The 21,272-nt window shown below is 43.0% G+C and overlaps 1 protein-coding gene across 2 annotated transcripts in view; it reads right to left on the bottom strand.

The window, feature by feature from the left end:
- Window positions 1-458: 458 nt before the first annotated feature.
- Window positions 459-21,272, bottom strand: part of MFSD2A (MFSD2 lysolipid transporter A, lysophospholipid) — a 47,808-nt gene continuing 26,994 nt past the window's right edge. For both annotated transcript variants that reach the window (XM_087970568.1, XM_087970569.1), the window contains exons 8-14: window positions 20,750-20,871; window positions 19,379-19,462; window positions 9,996-10,079; window positions 7,913-8,025; window positions 5,584-5,727; window positions 4,644-4,820; window positions 459-1,033 (exon numbers count right to left, since the gene is read on the bottom strand). In XM_087970568.1, coding sequence (XP_087826694.1) covers window positions 973-1,033; window positions 4,644-4,820; window positions 5,584-5,727; window positions 7,913-8,025; window positions 9,996-10,079; window positions 19,379-19,462; window positions 20,750-20,871 — 785 coding nt within the window. In that variant the 3' untranslated portion in view covers window positions 459-972. The remainder of the gene's footprint in view (window positions 1,034-4,643; window positions 4,821-5,583; window positions 5,728-7,912; window positions 8,026-9,995; window positions 10,080-19,378; window positions 19,463-20,749; window positions 20,872-21,272) is intronic.

Below are 21,272 nucleotides of genomic sequence, written 5' to 3'. Positions count from 1 at the left end.
AAGATGGAGCAAAATATTTCCGTGTTGCAGATTTAATCAGATTTAATCAGTTTGAGGATCCAATTAACTTTATAGTCATACCACATGTATCTTTTTTATTGTTTTTCCTAAGCTCTTTTGCTTCTCCCTTTCAGTTTATCTTAACCAGGGTAATGTGCATAGTTTCCTATTATTAATGCATTATCTTCACTTGTATTTCAAAGAAATGTTAAAGAATAACAGTCATGTTATTTTTCCATTTTAATGTACATTATTAACAAATCCAGTTTTCTTTCTGTACACAATATACAAATAGGAAAACATGTCATTTTTATATGTACAGCATTAAGTTACTTTAATTAGGTGCTTGATATATACAAATATATATATATATATATATATATATATATATATATATATATATATATATATATATATATATATATATATATATATATAAACAGGAACATCACAGGATGATTCATTAGTTGCATCTTATTTACAGAAAAAAACAGTACAAGGATATTTCGACAAGATCAAGTCACCGGTGTAATATACACCAAAAAAGCACCATCTGGGTCCATGATAATATAATATATAATGCAATATTGAATAGGAAAAAAACATACCAAAATGCACTTAACAGTATTTTAGAGATTTGCACCATTCAGCGGGTGGATTAGTGATAAATAACACATGTTTAAAAGATATCATAACACAACAGTTTTTCAAACCAATTCTGGTAAAAGGCACAGATGAGATGATGCTTGTTCTTGTAAGAGGTATCTTATTGGAGTACCAAAAGCTAAAGTATGTTTGACAATTGGTGATGCATGGATCCCACTTAAGGCACAACGTCGATCAATATTTGATTTCCAGAGCAGTCTTTAAGGCTTCACAAGTGCTCTCCCATGGAAGCAAGTCTTTCACAGTAGATGTCATGGTGGCCCTGTGTTTGGAGGATCCCAGGGGGTAAACCAAGACAAGGTAAGGTCAAACAATACTGGCTAATTCTGTAGAATCTGTCTCGGTGCTACTGTTGCTCTCTTCATCTCTGGAAGAGTCAAAATGTAGAAAAGTAATAAGTACATCATCTTAGTAGGAAAAAATATCACGTTAGCAGAGAGTCAGGGACTGAGTTCACATGTTATTCTACCTAGGCCATGGGTGTGGTCCCCTTGATTTTGACCCAGCCAAAATTAACTCTACAACAGATGATTAAATGAACTATGGCTTAGTCTATGATGCAACACCTGGTCCAGGTCAGACTGGAAGCGAGAGAAGGGGAAGCGAGAGAAGGAAGATCACGTGTAATACAAGACCAAGCCAAAGCTGGGGATTGCTTTTGTGCCAGGCATAGTATAAAGAATGGCTACTTAAGGAAGGGTTAACTTAGCTATAGATTCGGGTAGGTGGCCCCAAATCATTCTCTCTGCACAAGATGGAACAATATACAAACTCTTCCTATTCTTCTGAAAAGCCAAGGGCTTACAATCTTAGAACTGGACAAATTTGAAATGTTAGAAGTCTAGTATGTTGTTGTTAGCTGTGAAGTTGTGTCCGACCCATCGCGACCCCATGGACAACGTTCCTCCAAGCCTTCCTGTCCTCTACCATCTCCCGGAGTCCATTTCAGCTCATGACTACTGCTTTAGTGACTCCATCCAGCCACCTCCTCCTCTGCCGTCCCCTTCTTCTTCTTTTGCTCTCAATCATTCCCAGCCTTAGGCCAATGAGTCCTTCCTTCTCATGAGGTGGCCAAAGTCTTTGAGTTTCCTCTTCAGGATCTGGCCTTCTGAAGAGCAGTCAGGGTGGATCTCCTCTAGGACTGACCGGTTTGATCACCTTGCAGTCCAAGGGACTCGCAGGAGTCTTCTCCAGCACCATAGTTCAAAGGCCTCCATTCTTTGGCGCTCAGCCTTCCTTATGGCCCAACTTTCACAGCCCTACATTGCAACTGGGAAAACCATATTTACAGTCTAGTATAAAGAAGACTAAAAGGCCATCAGTGTGCTGGAATGTGCACCTGCAGGAAAAGTGGGTGGAGACTGGGCAACACAGAGGTTTCCCAGAGAGAGGCCCACATCAAGAGACTTCACAGTCCTGAGCGGAAGCAGGGAAGAGAATCACGGTAGCCACACCTGAGAATCTCTCAAGATGTATCTAATAGTTTAAAAAACTCATCGCTTTAGTTTGGCAAGATCCTGTCTATTGGGTGCAAGTAAATGAAGGACTGGACTCGATTGGAGTTCACTGGGTCTACAATCTGGGTTTGGGTCTGCAATCAGGAAGCTGTGCAAGACTTCTGTTTGCAAAAGTAAGGTAAATGAACACTCAGCATTTTATATTTAGTGTCCTGTATGCTTTACTGTATGCTCGCCCTTCTGGTGCGAAAGTGCTACATCAGAGAAATGAGATAGCCACTTGCCTCAGAGCCAGAAGCATCAGTTCTATTTTAAGTTTTAGCAATTAAGTTACAAGGATGCTCTCGAGCTCAGGATTTCAAATGCTATCCATAAGAGGGAGTTCTTTCAAATATATATTAAATGTGACCATTTTTGTTTCCTTATTTAGGGTAAAGAAGGGATTGGTGTTACTTATGTCCCACAGCTGCAGAATTCCAAGGGAATTCTTGATACCTACCTACCTATGTCTGTCTGTCTGTCTGTCTCTCTCTGTCTCTCTATATCTATCTATCTATCTATCTATCTATCTATCTATCTATCTATCTATCTATCTATCTATTATCATCTCTCCATTTCTCTCTCTATCTCTCTCTATCTATCTATCTATCTATCTATCTATCTATCTATCTATCTATCTATCTATCTATCTATCTATCTATCTATCTATCTATCATCTTTCCATCTCTCTCTCTCTCTCTCTCTCTCCCACTCCCTCCCTCCCTCATCTGTCAACTATCTATCTCAATCAATCAGTGGAACAGCTGGCCTTCAGAAGTTGTGGGTCCTCTTGTCGCTGTAGGCTTTTAAGAACAGATTGAACAGTGATTTGTACAGAATGGTATAGGATCTCCAGCTTGAGCCTGGGGTTGGACTAGAAGACCTCCAAGGACCCTTCCAACTCTCTTATTCTGTATTCCCTTGGAATTCTGCAGCTGTGGGGTAGAGGTAACCTTATCTCCCTACTTTCTCCCTAAATAATAAAAGTTGTCACACGATCACAACATGACATATGGTCTTGGGCAGGATGGAATTCCCACGAGTTTCAGTCCCTGGGAATGAAGTATGCAGGTAAGAGTTCCTGCCTCCAACCCAACCAGAACAGAGCACACCACGTTCATGCTATGCTTCACTGAAGCTTCAGAGATAGGCTTGGTTCACACATTACACTAAGGCAAGGGTCTCCAACCTTGGCAACTTTAAGACTTATAGACTTCAACTCCCAGAATTCACCAGCCAGCAGGGGAATTCTGGGAGTTGGTCCACAAGTCTTAAAGTTGCCAAGGTTGGAGACCCCGCGCTAAGGGAGAAACGGCAAGCTTTACAAGGAAAGGCACTGCCAATTGTCGTGGTCACCCAAGTTTTTAGAATATTTTTTATTAAACGAAATCTTAGGACATCACATGGGGAACAGAGAAATATGGCCAAACGTCCTTAGCTGCTTCTCCAAGAACCTCAACAAAGTTTGCCAATGGTCTTTATTCAGTTTACCACGATTCAGAACATTCATGGCTTTGGGTAACATGTGAACTGATCCAGAAGGCAACTTCAAAGAGTTCTATTTTTACCACCATGGTACAAAAACGATGAGAGAGAGAGCGGGGACCTTGTGGCAATGCATCCTGAATGAAGGGCATTTCTGCCGGCTATGCCAGCCACGGGTGGTTATGTAGAAGCCCTAAAGGCCATCCCTTGTGGTATGACATCACAGCAATAGCAACAACACTTAGACTTATATACTGCCCCACAATGTTTACAGCCCTCTTTGGACTGTTTACAGTGCAAGCATATTGATTGCCCTGAACAATCCGGGTCCTCCTTTTGCTGAACTCGGATGGATGGAAAGCTGAGTCAACCTTGAGCCCCAACAGGATCGAACTGCAGGCTGTGGGTAGAGTTTGCCTGCAATAGTGTAGTTCAATCACTGGACCGCCAGGGCTCCTAATCATCCCACAAGGTTTCTTCAAGTTTGCATGATAACGCGATGGCACGAGTGATGTCCTTTGTTTCCCCATGGGTGTTGTGGTTCACCGGCAGCAATCAGGAGGACGTTCCCAAGAAGCCTGTGCTGGGTGTGAGTGACAGCAGGATGATTCATGGAAGAGCAGCACAGGCGACTTGGGAGTAAGAATGCTAATTAATGACCCCTCCCTCGAGGGAATATAAGCCTGGTTTCAAACGGCTTTTGCCTTTGCAAAAGGCAAAAGTTCGAAAGAGTTAGTGTGATGATTACAGACTCTGATTTATTGGACTAATTGGCTGCAAGCCACCTGTTATCTACAAAGAGGGGGTAATTTGTGGAATAAAGCCATGAACCTTTCAGTTTTGGAGTTTATCTGTGTTTGCTTTTGGAAACTTCGGCTGGGTCAGAACAATTGCCAGCCCACGAAAGGCAAATCCCAGCCCACCTTCCCTCTTTGCCAGGTGCCCATCCCTCCTTCCTTTCCTCTCCGGTTGCCTGTAGCAGGTAAGACCTCTCACCTTAAATCCTGCAGAGCTTTTTTGTTCTTTTTCCGCCTATCCTCATCGATGGGGTAGAGCTTAAAAAGGAGCAGGCCAAAGATGATCAATGCCACTGGGGCAGCAGAGACGAGTATTTTCAAAGTCAGCTTCACCTCCTCCGGTTGGGAGCAGCCTCGAGTCTTGTATCCCGCAAAGCTGCAACAAATGAAACAGGGGGAGGTTGAATAAAGGGGACCAGAGAAAAACGTTTGAACCACTTTGTGGTGGTAACAGAATCAGAATAAACGATGCAAGAGGACGATCGGTTGGAGCAAAGCTGTGTATAGAGTTTGAATGCGGAGCTTTGTCGTGGGGTAATATTTTCTTTACTGGACAAACGGTTAATCAGCCAAATTATGCTGGAACAGGAATTATACAGATAGTCCTCCCCTTACAATAGTTTACTTAGTGACTGTTCAAAGTTACAACAGTGCTGGAAAAAGTGACTTTATGACCATTTCTCACACTTATGACCAGCATCCCCCATGTTCATGTGATTTACTTTTGGATACTTGGCAATTGGTTCATATTTACAACAGTTGCAGGGTACTGGGGTCATATGACCCCCTTTTGCGACCTTCTGACAAGCAAAGTCCATGGGGGAAGCCAGATCCACTTAACAACCAGGTTGCTAATTTAATAACTGCAGTGATTCACTTAATAAATGGGGTAAGAAAAGTCGTAAAATGGGGCAAAACTCACTTAACAAAATCCTCACTTAGCAACATAAATTTTGGGCTCAATTGTGGTCATAACTCGAGGACTACCTTTGGTGTCATCTGGAAATTGCTGATAACTAGGCATATCAGTAGAGAGATTTCTTTTTCAAAAGATTTCCAAAGGATTGCAATTCCTGGATCCCCAAAGAGCTGGGAATCTGAATTCTATTTAGTCAAACGGGGTGATCGTGAAAGCTTACTCTAAACTGAGCGTGGAGATCCCCAAAGACACTCCGGAAGCAAACTTGGTGAAGAAGACGTAGAAAGAGAAGAAAATAGCCTCGTGGCCTCTGCAATCCGGGTGCTGGAGGTTGAAGTCATCCACAACATCTGGCAGCATAGACCTAATGGAAGGAGACAAGACAAAAGCCAACTACTCAGTTTAGCCATAAGGAGGTTCCCTAAGGCAGGGGTCTCCAACCTTGGCAACTTTAAGCCTGGAGGACTTCAACTTCCCAGCAGGGGAATTCTGGGAGTTGAAGTCCTCCAGGCTTAAAGTTGCCAAGGTTGGAGACCCCTGCCCTAAGGAATAAGATACGAACCAGATCTTTCCTAAAAGCGGCCACCAAATTAATGTTTTCAATGCGAGTAAAAAGGAAATCACATAGGGAAAGATGAGCTGAACTGTTTTTAATTGCTTCAAAATTCTATTCCTTTCCGTTCCGTGAGAAGTTTTATATCAAAATATATTTTATCCTTTATACTGTTTCCATCTTCCCTTAAAACATCAACAGAATCTACAATGGACTGAGAATCAGCGTTTCCACTAGATAATTGACAGTCAAAGATGAAACTGAGTTAATAACGTGAGAATACCAAACTTCCTCAAACCCCCACCCCCCCAAAAAAAATAAGTTACCCAGACCTATGTAAGCACAAATAGAGTTAATTAAATTGGGTCTCCCAGTGGAACTGCATGTTCACAACAATGAACACTATAGAAAGACAAACATACATACACCCCTCAAGTCTCACTCTAGAACAGGGGTCTCCAAACTTGGCAACTTTAAGACTCGTGGACTTCAACTCCCAGAATTCTCCAGTCAGCTAAGTTTTGGGGACCCCTGCTCTAGAAGCAGCACAAAGATACTTCCACACCAGGACAAGCTCCCCTATAAAAGTCTGTTGCTGTAACCCCATTTCTCTGCAGTTACCCCTAAAGGCAAACTGTTTGCTTTTAGGAACAAAATATTTCTTCTTTTGTCAGAGCTGTCTGGATCTCATTTTTATTTACTCTTGTGCAACCCTGGCTCGAGTTGGAATCCCAAATTATTCTTCTGACAGTTCCAACATAACTGAACCACTTATACTTCAATATATAATACATGTCAAGGGGGGAACCTTGATATCATCTATCCCAAAGGCCCTTTGAAAGAGTCTTAATGGCCTTTCAAAACCCCTTTAGGAGTGATATCCGATTTCCTTTGGATACTTTTCAAAGAAGTGGGACACGAATAGAACTATACAAGTACTCCTCGACTTACAACCACAATTGAGACCAAATTTCTGTTGCGAAGGGAGATAGTTGTTAAGTGAGTTTTGCCCCATTTTACAACACAGTTGTTTAGTGAATCACTGTAGGTGTTAAGTTAGTAACACAGCTGTTACTCTAAGCGAATCTGGCATCCCCATCAGAGGTGGTATTCAGCAGGTTCTGACCAGTTCTGGAGAACCAGTAGTGGAAATTTTGAGTAGTTCGGAGAACTGGCAAATTCCATCTCTGACTGGCCCCGCCAACCCCATCTCTTCTCCGCCTCCCATTGAGTTCCAGCTGATCGGCTGAGTCTCCTTTGGTTGCCATGCACAGGAGAACAGACCTGGAAAGCAGGTTAGTGGGTGGGGGAGGGAATGGGGATTTTGCAGTAACCTTCCCCTGCCACGCCCACCAACTCACGCCCACAGAACTGGTAGCAATAAAAGTTTGAATCCCATCACTGATCCCCTGGGACATTGCACCTGTCATAAATACGTGTCAGTTGCCAAGCATCTGAATTTTGATCATGCTGCAATGGTCATGTGGAAAACAGTCATAAGTCACTTACTGCAAAAGGCAGTAGGTCAGACCAAGCATCCTGTTGGTAATTGATATAACATTCTAAGATATTGTTCCAATACCAAGTTAGTTCTCTCACAGGCTCCGTTGGTTTGTGATGGTGGGCGGAGGTTAAGCCCTGGGCGGAGCCCAATAACTTCAAGAATTCCTTCCAGAAATTTGAAGTAAATTGGACCCACCCCCCCATCTGAAATTATCCGTTCAGGAACACCATGTAGTCTATACACATGTAAGATAAACAGTTTAGCCAAAGTTTCTGCAGAAGGAATTTTCGCACAGGGTATGAAATGCACCTGCTTGGAAAACAAGTCAGTAACCACCCAAATGACTGTATTTCCTCCACTCTCAGGCAATTCCACTTAAAGTCCACGGAAATTTCCTTGAACAGTCACTAAATGAATGGTTGTAAGTCAAGGTCTACCTGTACTGTACACTGGGTTCTGAAAACAGGCAAAGGTACCCGGCAATTCACTCACCACGGCAGGAGGAAAGCAGCAGCTACACTCATTCCAGCTGCAACGGCCACCACGTAAGTCATCACAAGGTTGCTTTCCAAAATCACAACTGAGATGAGGAAAGGAGTGGCAGACTGAAGGATGAGAAGAGAAGACGTGCTCAGGAAGATCGCTTGGATTAGAACCTGAATGAACTTACGCAATTTTGCACCTTAAGACAACAGAATAGAAAAGGGATTTTGGCTACAAAAGGGTCTCAAGAAAATTGGGCTACCTTGAGAGCTAAGAATGACTTGATCTTTAAGGGAAACTTGTCGACTTCTCTTTTTTTGGGTGGGTGCTTCTTTCCTTACTTGACCACGGTTGCTCATGAGAATCTATCAATAATTCAGAACGGTTTCCTTATTCTTGCTCGGATACAACCATGGGTGGAGATGAAACCTCTCCAAATGTCTATCAGTCCATAGATATTTAGATTTGAAACTTATCGGTTACTTTACATTTGACTGCGATAGAAGTTGTTGAACTGGTTCATGCATCATGCTGAGTCATATTTCGACTCATCAAGGTTTATTGAATAAGCCACCATTGGCTGGTTTCATACCTTACTCTAAATCAGGGGCCTCCAAACATGGCCATTTTAAGACTTGAGGACGTCAACTCCCAGAATTCCCCAGGGAATTCTGGGAGTTGATGTCCACAGGTCTTAATGTTGCCAAGTTTGGAGACACCTGCTCTAAATCACAACTATATATAGAACAGCTGGGTACGCACATGCTACCAAGACCTAGCAAAATGCAACCAACCAAATTATTTCTTAGCCTGTTTTGCACGCAATACCATTGTATCTATGGAGATTCTCATGGTTGTCCCAAAAGTTGCTTTTTCAAGAGGCAACTGGACTCGCTGTTTTTTCTTTGAAGATGTTTTGATTCTCATCCAAGAAGCTTCAAAGAAAAACAGAAAGTCCAGTTGCCTCTTGAAAAAGAACCTTTAGGACAAGGCCACTGTATCCACCAATGAGAACAGTCTGGGCACCAGAGGTGGTATTCAGCAGGTTGTGACCAGTTCTGGAGAACCGGTAGCGGAAAATCTGAGTAGTTCGGAGAATCAGCAAATCCCACCTCTGACTGGCCCCGCCCCCATCTATGCTCCCCCTCCCAAGTCCCAGCTGATTGGCTGAGTCTTCTTTTGTTGTCCTGCACAGGAGAATGGAGCTGGAAAGCAGGTGAGTGAGGTGGGGAGGGAAGGGGGATTTTGCAGGATCCTTCCCCTGCCACGCCCACCAAGCCATGCCCACAGAACCGGTAGTAAAAAAAATTGAATCCCACCACTGCTGGGCACCACAGTTCAACCCCATCCTGTCTGAGATTATCCCAATCAGGTCCTCGGGGTTTGTTCTCTGAAAATATAAATAGGACACACCTGGAGCAGGTTAGTCCTGCTAACAGGTCTTAGCCCTGTCCAAAAACCGATGTTTCCAAAATAAACATTCAGTTTCTGCTGCAGCATTAATAGGCCCCAGAGAAGGCCCTGCATGAAGCTTAACTCCCACAGCTGCATGTGTTTGAATCATTACTTGAACGATTTTCATGGCGGCCTCGTTCAGAAGTTACCTAAGCAGGGAATAGGACTACATTATTTCCCCACTACGGCCATAATTGAGTCACACGTTGTGCCAGTCATTAAGCAGATCAACCTATGACCATGCCTGATTTTACGATCTTTTTTTTTACAGTTGTGGTTAAGTGAACACTGCGGTTGCTAAGCGAACACCATGGTCGTAAAGTGAACACAGCAGTTATTAAGCATACCCATTTTAGCTCATGTGCATTTTTTGTTGGGAACTGAAAGTAAACCCTGGTTTCTGGCAAAAAAAAAAAAAAGTTGTAAATCACAAACAATTTGATTGGAAACATTGCAGACTCTTATAAATGCAGGCCGGTTACCAAATGCCCGAAATGCAATCACGTAATCATGGGAGGAGGAGCAGTTATTGTAACATTGAAATTAAGTCGTAAGTACCTTTTGGGGGAATCTGTTGTAACTTTGAATGGTCACTAAGCGACCGGTCATAAGATGAGGACTATTGGTATTCACTCACCGAGATGCCAATGTAAACAGCAGTTTTCTTCCCAAAACGTATAAGGAACCACTGCCACAAAGGGATGGTCAGCGTGGCTGAGAGCTGCAAGAGAAACAACAAAAGGGAAAGAAAAGAATGTTTATTATACTGTAGATGGGATTCGACCTACAACCACAATTGGGGTCAGAATTTCTGTTGTTAAGCAAGGCATTGTTAAGTGAATCACAGGCCATTTTATGACGTTTTTGCCATCGTCGTTAAGAGAATCATTGCATTTGTTGAGTGAATCCTACAGTCACTAAGCAAATTCGGTTTCCCTCATTGTCTTTGCTTGTCAGAACCTGGTTGGAAATGCTGATCATGTGACTTCCGGACACTGCAACCGTCATAAGTACATGCCAGTTGCCAAGCATTTGTAAATACATGCCAGTTGCCAAAATTTTGGTCACGCAATCATGGGGCTGCTGCGATGTTCATAAGGGCAAACATCGGTTGTAAGTCACTTTTTTCAGCACCGTCGTGATTTCAAATGGTCACTAAACAAGGACCATTGCAAGTCGAGGACTACCTGTATTTAAGTCAACCAGAAGAAGACTTTGCACGGGTTTTGTGGCAGCCTAAAATGCCACGTGTGAAGAATCTGCTGCTCTGATTACCACTATTTCTATCGTATTTTTGTATACATGGATTGCCATCAAGCTTCATCCATTAAAATGTGCAGAAAGTGAAAACTCTTTCCAAAGCCATGTTTAGAAATCCATTGGAGCATAAAGAAGGGAGAGATCCAGTTTAGTACAGTGGAATTCAGAATTCAGGCTAGAAACCAGGAGAGGAGTTCTAGTCAGACATTAGGCACAAAGCCCAATGGATGATCTTGAGCCAGTCCCTGTCACTTAAGCAAACCGCTTCTGCAAATCTTATTGAGAAAACTGCAGGGACTTTTTCCAGGAAGTCATCAGGGGGTCAAAAACTGACTCAAAGGCACCCAAAACAAACAGATAATAAAATAAAGGGGAAGTTATCTATTTTTTCAAGCATTCCCCCCCCCTTTCCTTTCCTTTTTTCTCAGGATCATTCTTTTTTTTAGCTTTTAATATTCATAAACAACAATAAATAACATTACAGTGGAGACCTCAGTATTATTCACCAAGCTCAAGATACAAATCATAATTATGTTATAAAGTAATTGTATGCCTTTTGCGACAGGCTATCAATGCCACTTATTTTTAACTTCACAGTTCAAGCAACCTTAAGTTCATTAACATTTCAGAATTATAGTTAACATCAGTATAAACTCCCCCCTTATCTTTAAAGCTTTAAGTTATCTAAATTAGCACACTGTTAACAATTTTTAATTCATATTTTACATTTTTTCTCTCTATTGAGCTATCTACTATCTGCATTCTTTTAAGATATTATTTGCATCTTATAATGCAATAAAACAATTACAGTAACCACATACACAAGCACGGAACCAAGTGTTCCCCATTGGACAGGCTAATATAAACATCCCCAACACCATCTGAGAGTCCCTACTCTTTTGGCCTAGCCTGGTTAGAAATTTCCGTACAGCAATAAAGTAACTTGACTCACTTCCTGCTCAGTTATAACGAAGAGAAGCAGAAAGGCTGAACCCACTGATTACAGACCCAACTTACGGCCACCACTGAGCGCAAATTTTTTTTTGTTGCTAAGAGAGTTTTGCCCCATTTTGCAATCTTGCTTGCCACCGTTGTTAAGAATCACTGCAGTAGTTAAATTTGTCACACGTTTGTTAAGTGAATCTGGCTTCCCTATTGCAAAAAAGTTGATGGTACATTTTATCACATGTGGTGGATGTGCCCTGAGGCCAGGACATACTGGATTCAAATTAAAAATTGGTTAAAAGAGATCACTGGCTATCAGATTGAGCTCAGACCGGAATCCTTCTTTTTAGGAATCCTCAAAGAAAGTTTACCGAAAGAAGTAAAATACTTAGTGTTACATATTGCAACAGCTGCCAGAATAGCCTTTGCGCAGGTATGGAAAACACCAAATACCCCCAATGAAGAACTAATAATACAGAAAGTAAACAGAAAGTGCTGAGATGAATATGCTAACAATGAAACTGAAAGAAAAAGACGACTCTGAATTCTTTACAATTTGGAACAATTGGTATAAATGGCTAACAAACAGAACCAAGAAGCGAGACAAAAATGTTAATTGAAACAACCCTTAAGAAAGTAAAATAAAATTTTGTAAACTATATAAAGATATAAGAATAGTAATTATAGCTAAAGATATTATTTAATAGTAGGCAAATGCAATATAATGTTTTATGATATTTAAACCAAAATCCTGTATAGATGCCAAGAACGTTGTTGATACCAAGATGTTTTACGATGTAAAAAAAAAAAAGAAAATTAACAAAAAATATATTTTTTTAAAAAAGAATCTGGCTTCCCCATTAACTTTGCTTGTCTGAAGGTCGCAAAAGGGGATCAGATAACAGATAATCAGAGTTGGAAGGGACCTTATAGGTCATCTAGTCCAACCCCCCCGCCCAAGCGGGAGACCCTACACCATTTCTGACAAATGGCAGTCCAGTCTCTTGAAAGCCTCCAGTGATGGCGCTCCCACAACTTCCAAAGGCAAGCTGTTCCATTGGTTGATTGTTCTCACTGTCAAAACATTTCTCCTTATATCCAGGTTGAATCTCTCCTTGTTCAGTTTCCATCCATTATTCCTTGTCTGGCCTACTGGCTATTTAGAAAACAGCTTGACCCCTTCCTCCTCCCTGTGGCAGCCCCCCAAATATTGGAAGACCACTATCATGTCTCCCCTGGTCCTTCTCTTCCCTAGACTAGCCATGCCCAGTTCCTGCAACTGTTCATCGTATGTTTTAGCCTCCAGTCCCCTAATCCTCCTGGTTGCTCTTCTCTGCACTTTTTCTAGAGCCTCAACATCTTTTTTATAGTGTGGTGACCAAAACTGGATGCAGTACTCTAGGTGTGGTCTTACTAAGGCTTTATAGAGTGGTATTAGTACCTCATTTGATCTCGATTGTATCCCTCTGTTAATGCAACTTAGGATTGCATTAGCTTTTTTGGCTGCTGCTGCTGCACACTGCTGGCTCCTATTTAGCTGGTTGTCCACTCCAAGATCCCTCTCCCAGTTACTGCCACTGAGCCTGGTTTTACCCAGTCTATATATGCACTTTTGGTTTTTCTTGCCTAAGTGTAGGACTTTACTTTTCTCTACATTGAATTTCATTTTGTTAGATATGGCCCAGTGTTCTAGTCTGTCAAAATCCATCTGGATCTTGAGCCTAGCTTCTTGGGTCTTATCTATTCCTACCAGCTTATTATCATCTGCAAATTTGGTAAGTTCCCCTTCTATTCCCTCATCTAAGTCGTTAATGAAGATATATCACATGACCCCAGGACACTGCAACCGTCATAAATACGAGTCAGTTGCCAAGTGTCTGAATTTTGATCACCTAACCATGGGGATTCTGCAACGGTCATAAGTGTGAAAAACGGTCATAGGTAGCTTTTTTCAGTGTCATTGTAACTTCAAATGGACACTAAATGAATGTTTATAAATTGAGGACTACCTGTAGACCAGAAGTGGGTTTAGATTCCACAAAGAAGGAATTTAAGTTTGATGACCTGAGGGAGGCTAAAGATTCACAATTAGTTTTGTCAGTTTTTCTCGCTTATGTTTAGTTTTATTTTTAGTTGATGTTCAGTGTATTGTGGCAACTTGGGAAACAGGCTAATTCAGGCTCTAGGTGCAGCATGTTATAAGAATGTGCTTTATGCCAAAGTCACAAGAGCCATAGGCTGAAATAAGGAAGCAACGTGGCTTTTCTGAGCATCCATATATATTCTTTTATGCCTAGATCTCGGCTCCACCTGCTGTTTGTGAAAAGTTTCGTTTACATCAGGGGGGAGAAAAAACTTTCCACAAACAGCAGATGGAGCACAGAGATATGGACATGTTTCAATTCAAAGCAACCTCCCCCCTCCCCCAAATGTAGTCTAGCATCATTTTTATATTCAGTCACACCCTTGGACCGGCAAAAGCATTCTTGGGAAATATAAATAGCAGCTGTTAGCAAACCAAAGCTTTGTTTGGAATCATATCCAGGGGAAAAACTAAAAGCAAAAAGCGTGAGAAGAGATTGGCCATCTATTCTTTGAATAATGCAAGACTGGCTTCTAAGGGCCGACCCTCGTCTCCCGCTGCTGTGGCCCAGACAAAGTCTTAATCTCCCAGGGAAGCGCGTGGGGGAGGGGGGCGTGAGTGAAGGGTTGGCGGCTGGGGATTGCAATGGCTCTTTGGCTGAAAGGGCTTCAACATCCCTCAAAAGCGTCTCTTCCATTCATGACCAGGCTGCCTCAAATATAAAGCTGAGCCGCCAACAACGGACGGACGTCCATCGGAATGAGCTAAAAATGGCTGCTTTGAAGCTGCTGTTCCCATTCAGCTCGGCTCTTCCCCAAAAGGCTGCTCTACATATTAATAGCATCTTGGAATCCTGGATGGCAAAAAGCCTCAGTGGCAGCAGCTTTGCATAACAGAAAACTTGCATATCAGCTCCTCCCTTTGGCAACATTCTAGTCCACAGCAGATTTTCTTCCAATGTGGGAAATTGAGCCCCCTCTTCCTGCTTTCAGTCGTAACAGTCCCATCGCATTTGAAATAAAAAAAACAGAGGAGAAACTAGCAGTTTGAGCAGAGGTGGCATTCAGCAGGTTCTGAGCAGTTCTGGAGAACCGGTAGCGGAAATTTTGAGTAGTTCGGAGAACCGGCAAATCCCACCTCTGACTGGCCCCGCCCCCATCTCTTCTCTGCCTCCCATTGAGTCCCAGCTGATCGGCTGGGTCTTCTTTGGTTGCCCTGCACAGGAGAATGGAGCTGGAAAGCAGGTTAGTGGGGTGGGGCTGGGAAGGAATGGGATTTTGCAGTATCCTTCCCAAGCCACGGCCACAGAACTGGTAGTCAAAGAATTTGAATCCCACCACTGAGTTTGAGGAGAAACTAGCCGTACGGGGCATTTTCATTCTCATTTTTGATGACCTACTTCTAAAGATTCTATCACCACTGGAATAAGGAGAATTCAATTTACAACCATTCTTGTAGTGACCATTCAAAGTTACAACAACGACTTACAACTGTTCCTCTCACTTAAGGCCAACGTAGCAGGATGATCTCCACTTGCGACTTTCCTGACTGGTTTTTGGGAAGCTAAGGCCATAGGAGGAGCCAGATTCACTTAACAACCTCATTATTCACTGCAGTGATTCGCTGAACAACCATTGCAAAAAACTGAGCACAACCCGCTTAGCAACCATCTTGCTTGGCAATGGAAATTCTGCCCCCAGTTGTGCTTGCAAAGTCAAGGACTACATGCATGACAGACACTAATAGCAGTTGGAGCACATCAGTGCCCATAAATTTTCCCCTTGCTTCCCTTTATTGACACCCTTCGCTGCTTGTGCATAAGGACCCTTTGGCCACGTTCCAATAACCCACTGACCGGGGTCTTGAGTTAAACCTAACTTTGGGGTCATGCAGAATGCATCGGACCGTAAATTAATCAGAGAGGCTGAGTAAACGCAATATTCTAAAAGCATCAAAAGGGACACGGGGGCTCAGTGGCTAAGATGTTGAGCTTGTCGATCAGAAAGGTCGGCAGTTTGGCGGTTCGAATCCTTAGTGCCGCGTAACGGAGTGAGATCCCATTACTTGTCCCAGCTTCTGCCAACCTAGCAGTTCAAAAGCGTGTAAAAATGCAAGATGAAAAATAGGGACCACTTTGGTGGGAAGGTCAGTGTTCTGTGCACCTTTGGCATTTAGTCATGCCGGCCACATGGCCATGGAGACGTCTTCGGACAGCGCTGGCTCTTTCGCTTTGTAACAGAGATGAGCATCGCCCCCTAGAGCCGGAAACGACTAGCACGTATGTGTGAGGGGAAGCTTTACCTTTATCTTTAAAGCAGTGGTGGGATTCAAAAATTTTTTACTATTGGTTCTGTGGGCATAGCTTGGTGGGCATGGCAGGGGAAGGAGGATACTGTAAAATCTCCAAACTTTGCTGTTTGCCGTTCTCCAAACTACTCAAAATTTCCGCTACTGGTTTCTCCAGAACTGGTCAGAACCTGCTGAAGACCACCTCCGCTTTAAAGGCATCGAAAACACAAGGCAAGCTCAAAGCTCAAAACAAACTTCTCAAGTTTGGCATGTAGGTTTGTAATTGACTTGGTAAAAGCTTGGAATAGGTGTGATGCTCTGGTGTGTGTGTGTGTGTGTGTGTGTGTGTGTGTGTGTGTGTGTGAACGACCATGTTAATATTTTCCTCTTTTTGAGAACGTGGGAAAGGAAAGCAAATTAGCAAATGACAGGTGGGAGTTTACAGCCCTAAATCTGAGGTCTGCTGTCAGCTACAGTTCAAAGTCATCCTTCAGATCAGGGGTCCCCAACCACCGGTCCGCGGACCGGTACCAGTCCGCGGAACAAGTCCTACCGGGCCGCTGGCTTGCTGGGCGCCGCCATCTTTTTTTGATGAAAAAGTGCTTCCGGTGAGCTTTTCCGGGTAGAAGCTCACGAAGCGCTTTCATCAAAAGATGGCGCGCGCTCGTGAGCTTTTCTGGAGAAAGCCATTTCTACCGGAAAGCTCACGAGCGCTAGCGCGCCATCTTTTTGATGAAAACGTGCTTCGGTGAGGTCACCGGAAGCACTTTTTCATCAAAAAGATGGCGGCGCCCAGCTGATGCCGGTACCGGGCCGCGGCGTAAAAAAGGTTGGGGATCACTGCTTCAGATGACTTGCAAAGTTGTGGAGTTTTGTTTTTTGTTTTTAAAGCATTTCTACATTTTGATGGGTTTGGCAATTGGGATTCCCCCAGACGGTTAGATTAGTTTAGGCTCCAGTGCATTGGATAGATCCCCCCCCCCAAATGGGCTACTTTCTTCCGTGCTCCTTGGAAAGACGGGGGGGGGTTGGTTGGTTTCTACTCCTTTCTGGCTTGGCACAAAGCCTGGTCTTTTCTTCTTCCCCCCTCTCCTCCTTCTCAGGCCTTCTCAGACAACTTGGCTCCAAGACTTCCATTCCGAGCCTGATCAAGACAGCTTTTTCTCTCTCTCGTGATGAAGGGCCGGCAGGAGGGGAGAAAAACGGCAGGCTTTGGACAAAAGATCAGCCTGGGTTTTGGTTTCGCGTATCTTTTCAGACCAGCTTCTAAAAGCAGACAAAGAACGCCTTGTTTTGTGATCAACGACTCCGTCTTTCCAAGAAAGAGGGTTAATCGCCTGGGTTCGGCTCCTTTTGAAGGGTGGCTTTCCCCACTGAACGTCCTCCGGTTGGTTCTCTTGCAGAATCCGACAGCGGAAAGACTTCTCCCACGAGGACGCTCTTCACTTTACCACAGGCGGTCCTCGACTTACGGCCACGGCGGAGCCCAACATTTCCAGAGAGACGGTTCGTTAAGTGAGTTTTGCCCCATTTTACCACCGTTCTTGCCGTGGTTGTTAAGTGAATCAATGCAGGCTGTTAAGTCGGTAACCTGGTTGTTGAGTGAATCTGGCTTCCCCGTTGACTTTGCTTGCCGGAAGGTCGCAAAAGGGGGATCATGTGACCCCCGGGACACGGCAACCGTCATAAGTACATGCCAGTTGCCAATCTTCTGAATTTTGATCATTGACCATGGGGATGCTGCAGCTGGCGTAAGCGTGAAAGACGGTCATAAGTTACTTTTTTTCATGCCGTTGTAACTTCAAATGATCACTAAAATGAATGGTTGTAAATCAAGGACTACTTGTGCTGAGCAGCCCAGCCCTGGGATCTATTGGGTGAAGCCTTGCCGGGAAAGACCTGATCTCTGGTCTAGCCGTCTCTGCCGAGGATCTAAGATTCACAGGGCAAGAATAAAGGCCCACTTGTTATCTGTGAGTTATTGGCAAGATTCATTAGCTCTGTGTGCCTTGCCTAAATAGGACAGGTAGTTTAATACAGTATATCTTTATTAGCTCGATACCTGTGCTTCACTATGAAGCTATGTGGCTGGGCTTAGTTTTTTGGGAAGAGGAAATAAGGGGGAAAAAATTGTGCCTCTGCCTACCAGCATCCATCGGTATTCATCTGGCTAGCGTGAGAGAGTTGAGGGCTGTTTGGAAACTGAAATATGGAAACTGAAACCGTATTTGCTGTGTGAGCAACAAGGAGACAACAAGGAGCCTGGGCATGGCTTAACTCAACTGTTCTGTACTAAAGCTGCTTGCTGCTGTGAAAGTAAAACTGAAACTCCTCTGCTTGTGTTTTGCATTGGGAACAGATTTCTTTTCAGGTGGGGAGGGGGAATAGAACTCCTTAGCATCAGAGCGTGTGAATAATAATATATGAAATATTGATGCTCTGAAAAATCCTTTCTTAGTGAGCACCTAGAAGCCAAGAGGAACATACGTGCCAAATTTCAAGTTTGTAGGCTTTATGGTTCTGGAGATTTTGTGATGATGCCTGAGTGATATTTTGCTTTTATATATATATACATATATATATATATATATACATATATATATATACATATATATATATATACATATATATATACATATATATATATATACATACATATATATATATATATATATATATATATATATATATATATATATATATATATATATATATATATATATATATATATATATATATAGATTTGTGCCTAAGTAAAGAGAGGAACCCCATGGATGAAAGGGAGGGGACCTCCCCCAAAATAGGGGATTGGTTTATATACAGTTCAAACACATTGGGTTTGGAATATGGAGAACAGTCTGTGTTACTTCAAAGAACTAGAAACATTAATCAAAAACTTTCCTAGTTATTGAAAATATTACTCAAAGAGATACTCAAACCCCTCTCTTGTTCCCATCACACTCTTTGGAATATCCTCCCCTTGGAAATATGATCTGAATCTTGCTGACTTTGACACGTAACTTTAAGCACTTCTGTTTGAATTTGCTTTGGGTCATAGGTTTTCCGTAGGAGCCTCAATTATGGGGTCTTCATTGCATTCTTGTTTTCTTGAGCTAAGTTTTATGATATGGTGGCCCACTCAAGGTCCCCAAGAATAAATATTGGCAATATAAATAAATAATCCAACTTTAGGGTTGAGAAAGTATATTGAACTATAAAGTAATTAACTCTACCCAACATATTAAATCACACAAAAACTAACTAAGCAAGATTAGTAGGTTATATAACATCAGCAGTAAATCTTGACCCAGCTAAAGCTGTCATGCCAGGGACAGTTGAACTCATGTAGAAAAAGGGGAAAGAAGAAAAGAAAGAAAGAAAGAAAGAGAAAGGAGGGAGGGAGGGAGGGAGGAAGGTCATTGCATGCCTTGCAGAACACATACCATGATGGCGAGCAGAATGTTCTGGAACTCGTTGCGGAACCCCAAGGTGTAAGTGCAGAACAAGGCAAAGTTCCCTTCCAACAGCTGGGAAGAAACAAGACATGTCAGTGGAAAAAAGCAAGAGTATTTTGGCAAGGAAAAAAAGGAAGATGGCAATTGAAAAAAAAAACAAAAAAACCCAACCCTTACCAGAATAGAGTTCTCCACAATGTTTCTCCACGTTGGCAATGTTAAGACGTATGGACTTCAACTCTCAGAAATCCCCAGCCCAAGAAGTCTGCTGAGTTGAAGTCCACACACATCTTAACATTGCCAAGGTGGAGAAATGCTGTTCTGTAAAATTCCAGAAGCGAAGTCCTGAAAGAATGCAGATCTTTGTTTTGTCTACTTAAGGGGAGGAAAGTAGAGGAGAGGAGGCTATTGGAGAAATGCCAAAGAGAAGGAGAAAAGGTAGAGGCAATAAATATTCATTATATTCCCAGAGAGCTGAAGGGTGGAAAGTGGAATTCATTGTCCATTATTGAATTAGAAGCAAACAACAGAGCAGAAGGATTCAGCTGAGCAGTGGCCTCAGCATCACTCCTGATATTTGGGCAGTACATTCTCCAAAATGTTGAGGCCGTGGGCATTCTTAGGGAGCATGTAGATTCAGAACATGTAGGGTCCTTCAACTTGGTCCAGACAATCAAAACAGACTTTCCAACAAGAGCTTTAGACATTTCCCAGGTTAAACTCTGAGAAGAAAGATCTGGGATCCCTTTAGGATGTACTCAAGATGCAGGTAATCCTTGACTTACAACCACAGTTGGGGCAAGAATTTCCATTGCTAAACAAGGCAGTTGTGAAGTAAGTCATGCCCAATTTTATTACCCTTTTTGCTATGGGAGTTAATTGAATCATGCAGTTGTTAAGCGAATTGGCTTCCCTCATTGACTTTGTCAGAAGCAACAGATGAGGAGGTCACAAATGGTGGATCCCTTGACTCTGGGACACTGCAAACACATGGTAAATACATGTTGGTTACCAAGGGCCCGAATTCTGAACACATGACTGTGAGGATGCTGCAACACTTGTAAGTATGAGGACCAATTGCAAGCCACCTTTTTCAGCATTTGCTGTAACGTTAAACTAAATGAATGGTTGTAAGTCAAGGTCTACCTGTGCTCTAGTACAGGGGTGTCAAACTCAATTTCATTGAGGCCTGCATCAGGGCTGTCAGGGTTGACCTTGCGGGGGTGGGGGGGGGGGGCAAGTGGGCGTGGCTGACTGGGTGGGTGTGGCCAACTGGGTGGGCGTGGCCAGCTTGACACTACTCACTGGATGGAAGTGTGATGAAGAAGTTGTGATGGGAAAGACTGGAAGTTTTCTCACCATGAAAGCAAGGGAGGTGAACAGGAAAGCCGCAATCAGCTTGATGTAGGGTCCATGTTTCATAACCAGCTTCAGACCCTGGAAGAAGGAAACCGGCTCAGCCAACTGAAGTTCGGAAGACTCTGTGGAGCAAAGCACAAGGAGCAGGTGAGCATCTTCTCTTCCATGGACGTTCTGGATCGTAAGTATTTGGCTACCGTATTTCTAGAACACACCATTTGTTATTTTTCATGTTCTTGTGTAATTCCATCATTGTTCTTGTTTGCATAATTTATCCTAATTTTGCCAGCCAGAGGAGGAGGAGGAGGAGGAGGAGGAGGAAGATGTCCAAGAAGGTTTAAAACAGGGGTGTCCAACCTTGGCAACTTTAAGACTTGTGGACTTCAACTCCCAGAATTCCTCAGCCAGCTTTGCTGGCTGAGGAATTCTGGGAGTTGAAGTCCACAAGTCTTAAAGTTGCCAAGGTTGGACACCCCTGGTTTAAAAGGACAGCTGCCTTGAGTGAGCTCCTCCTCTGTTGTAG

The sequence above is a fragment of the Notechis scutatus genome, chromosome 8 (assembly GCF_049901735.1).
Source record: "Notechis scutatus isolate UNSWTSFEM ecotype Mainland chromosome 8, rNotScu1.2, whole genome shotgun sequence".
Taxonomy (NCBI): domain Eukaryota; kingdom Metazoa; phylum Chordata; class Lepidosauria; order Squamata; family Elapidae; genus Notechis; species Notechis scutatus.
The sequence above is the reverse complement of the archived record's forward strand: the minus strand, read 5'-3'. Positions and strand labels throughout refer to the sequence as shown.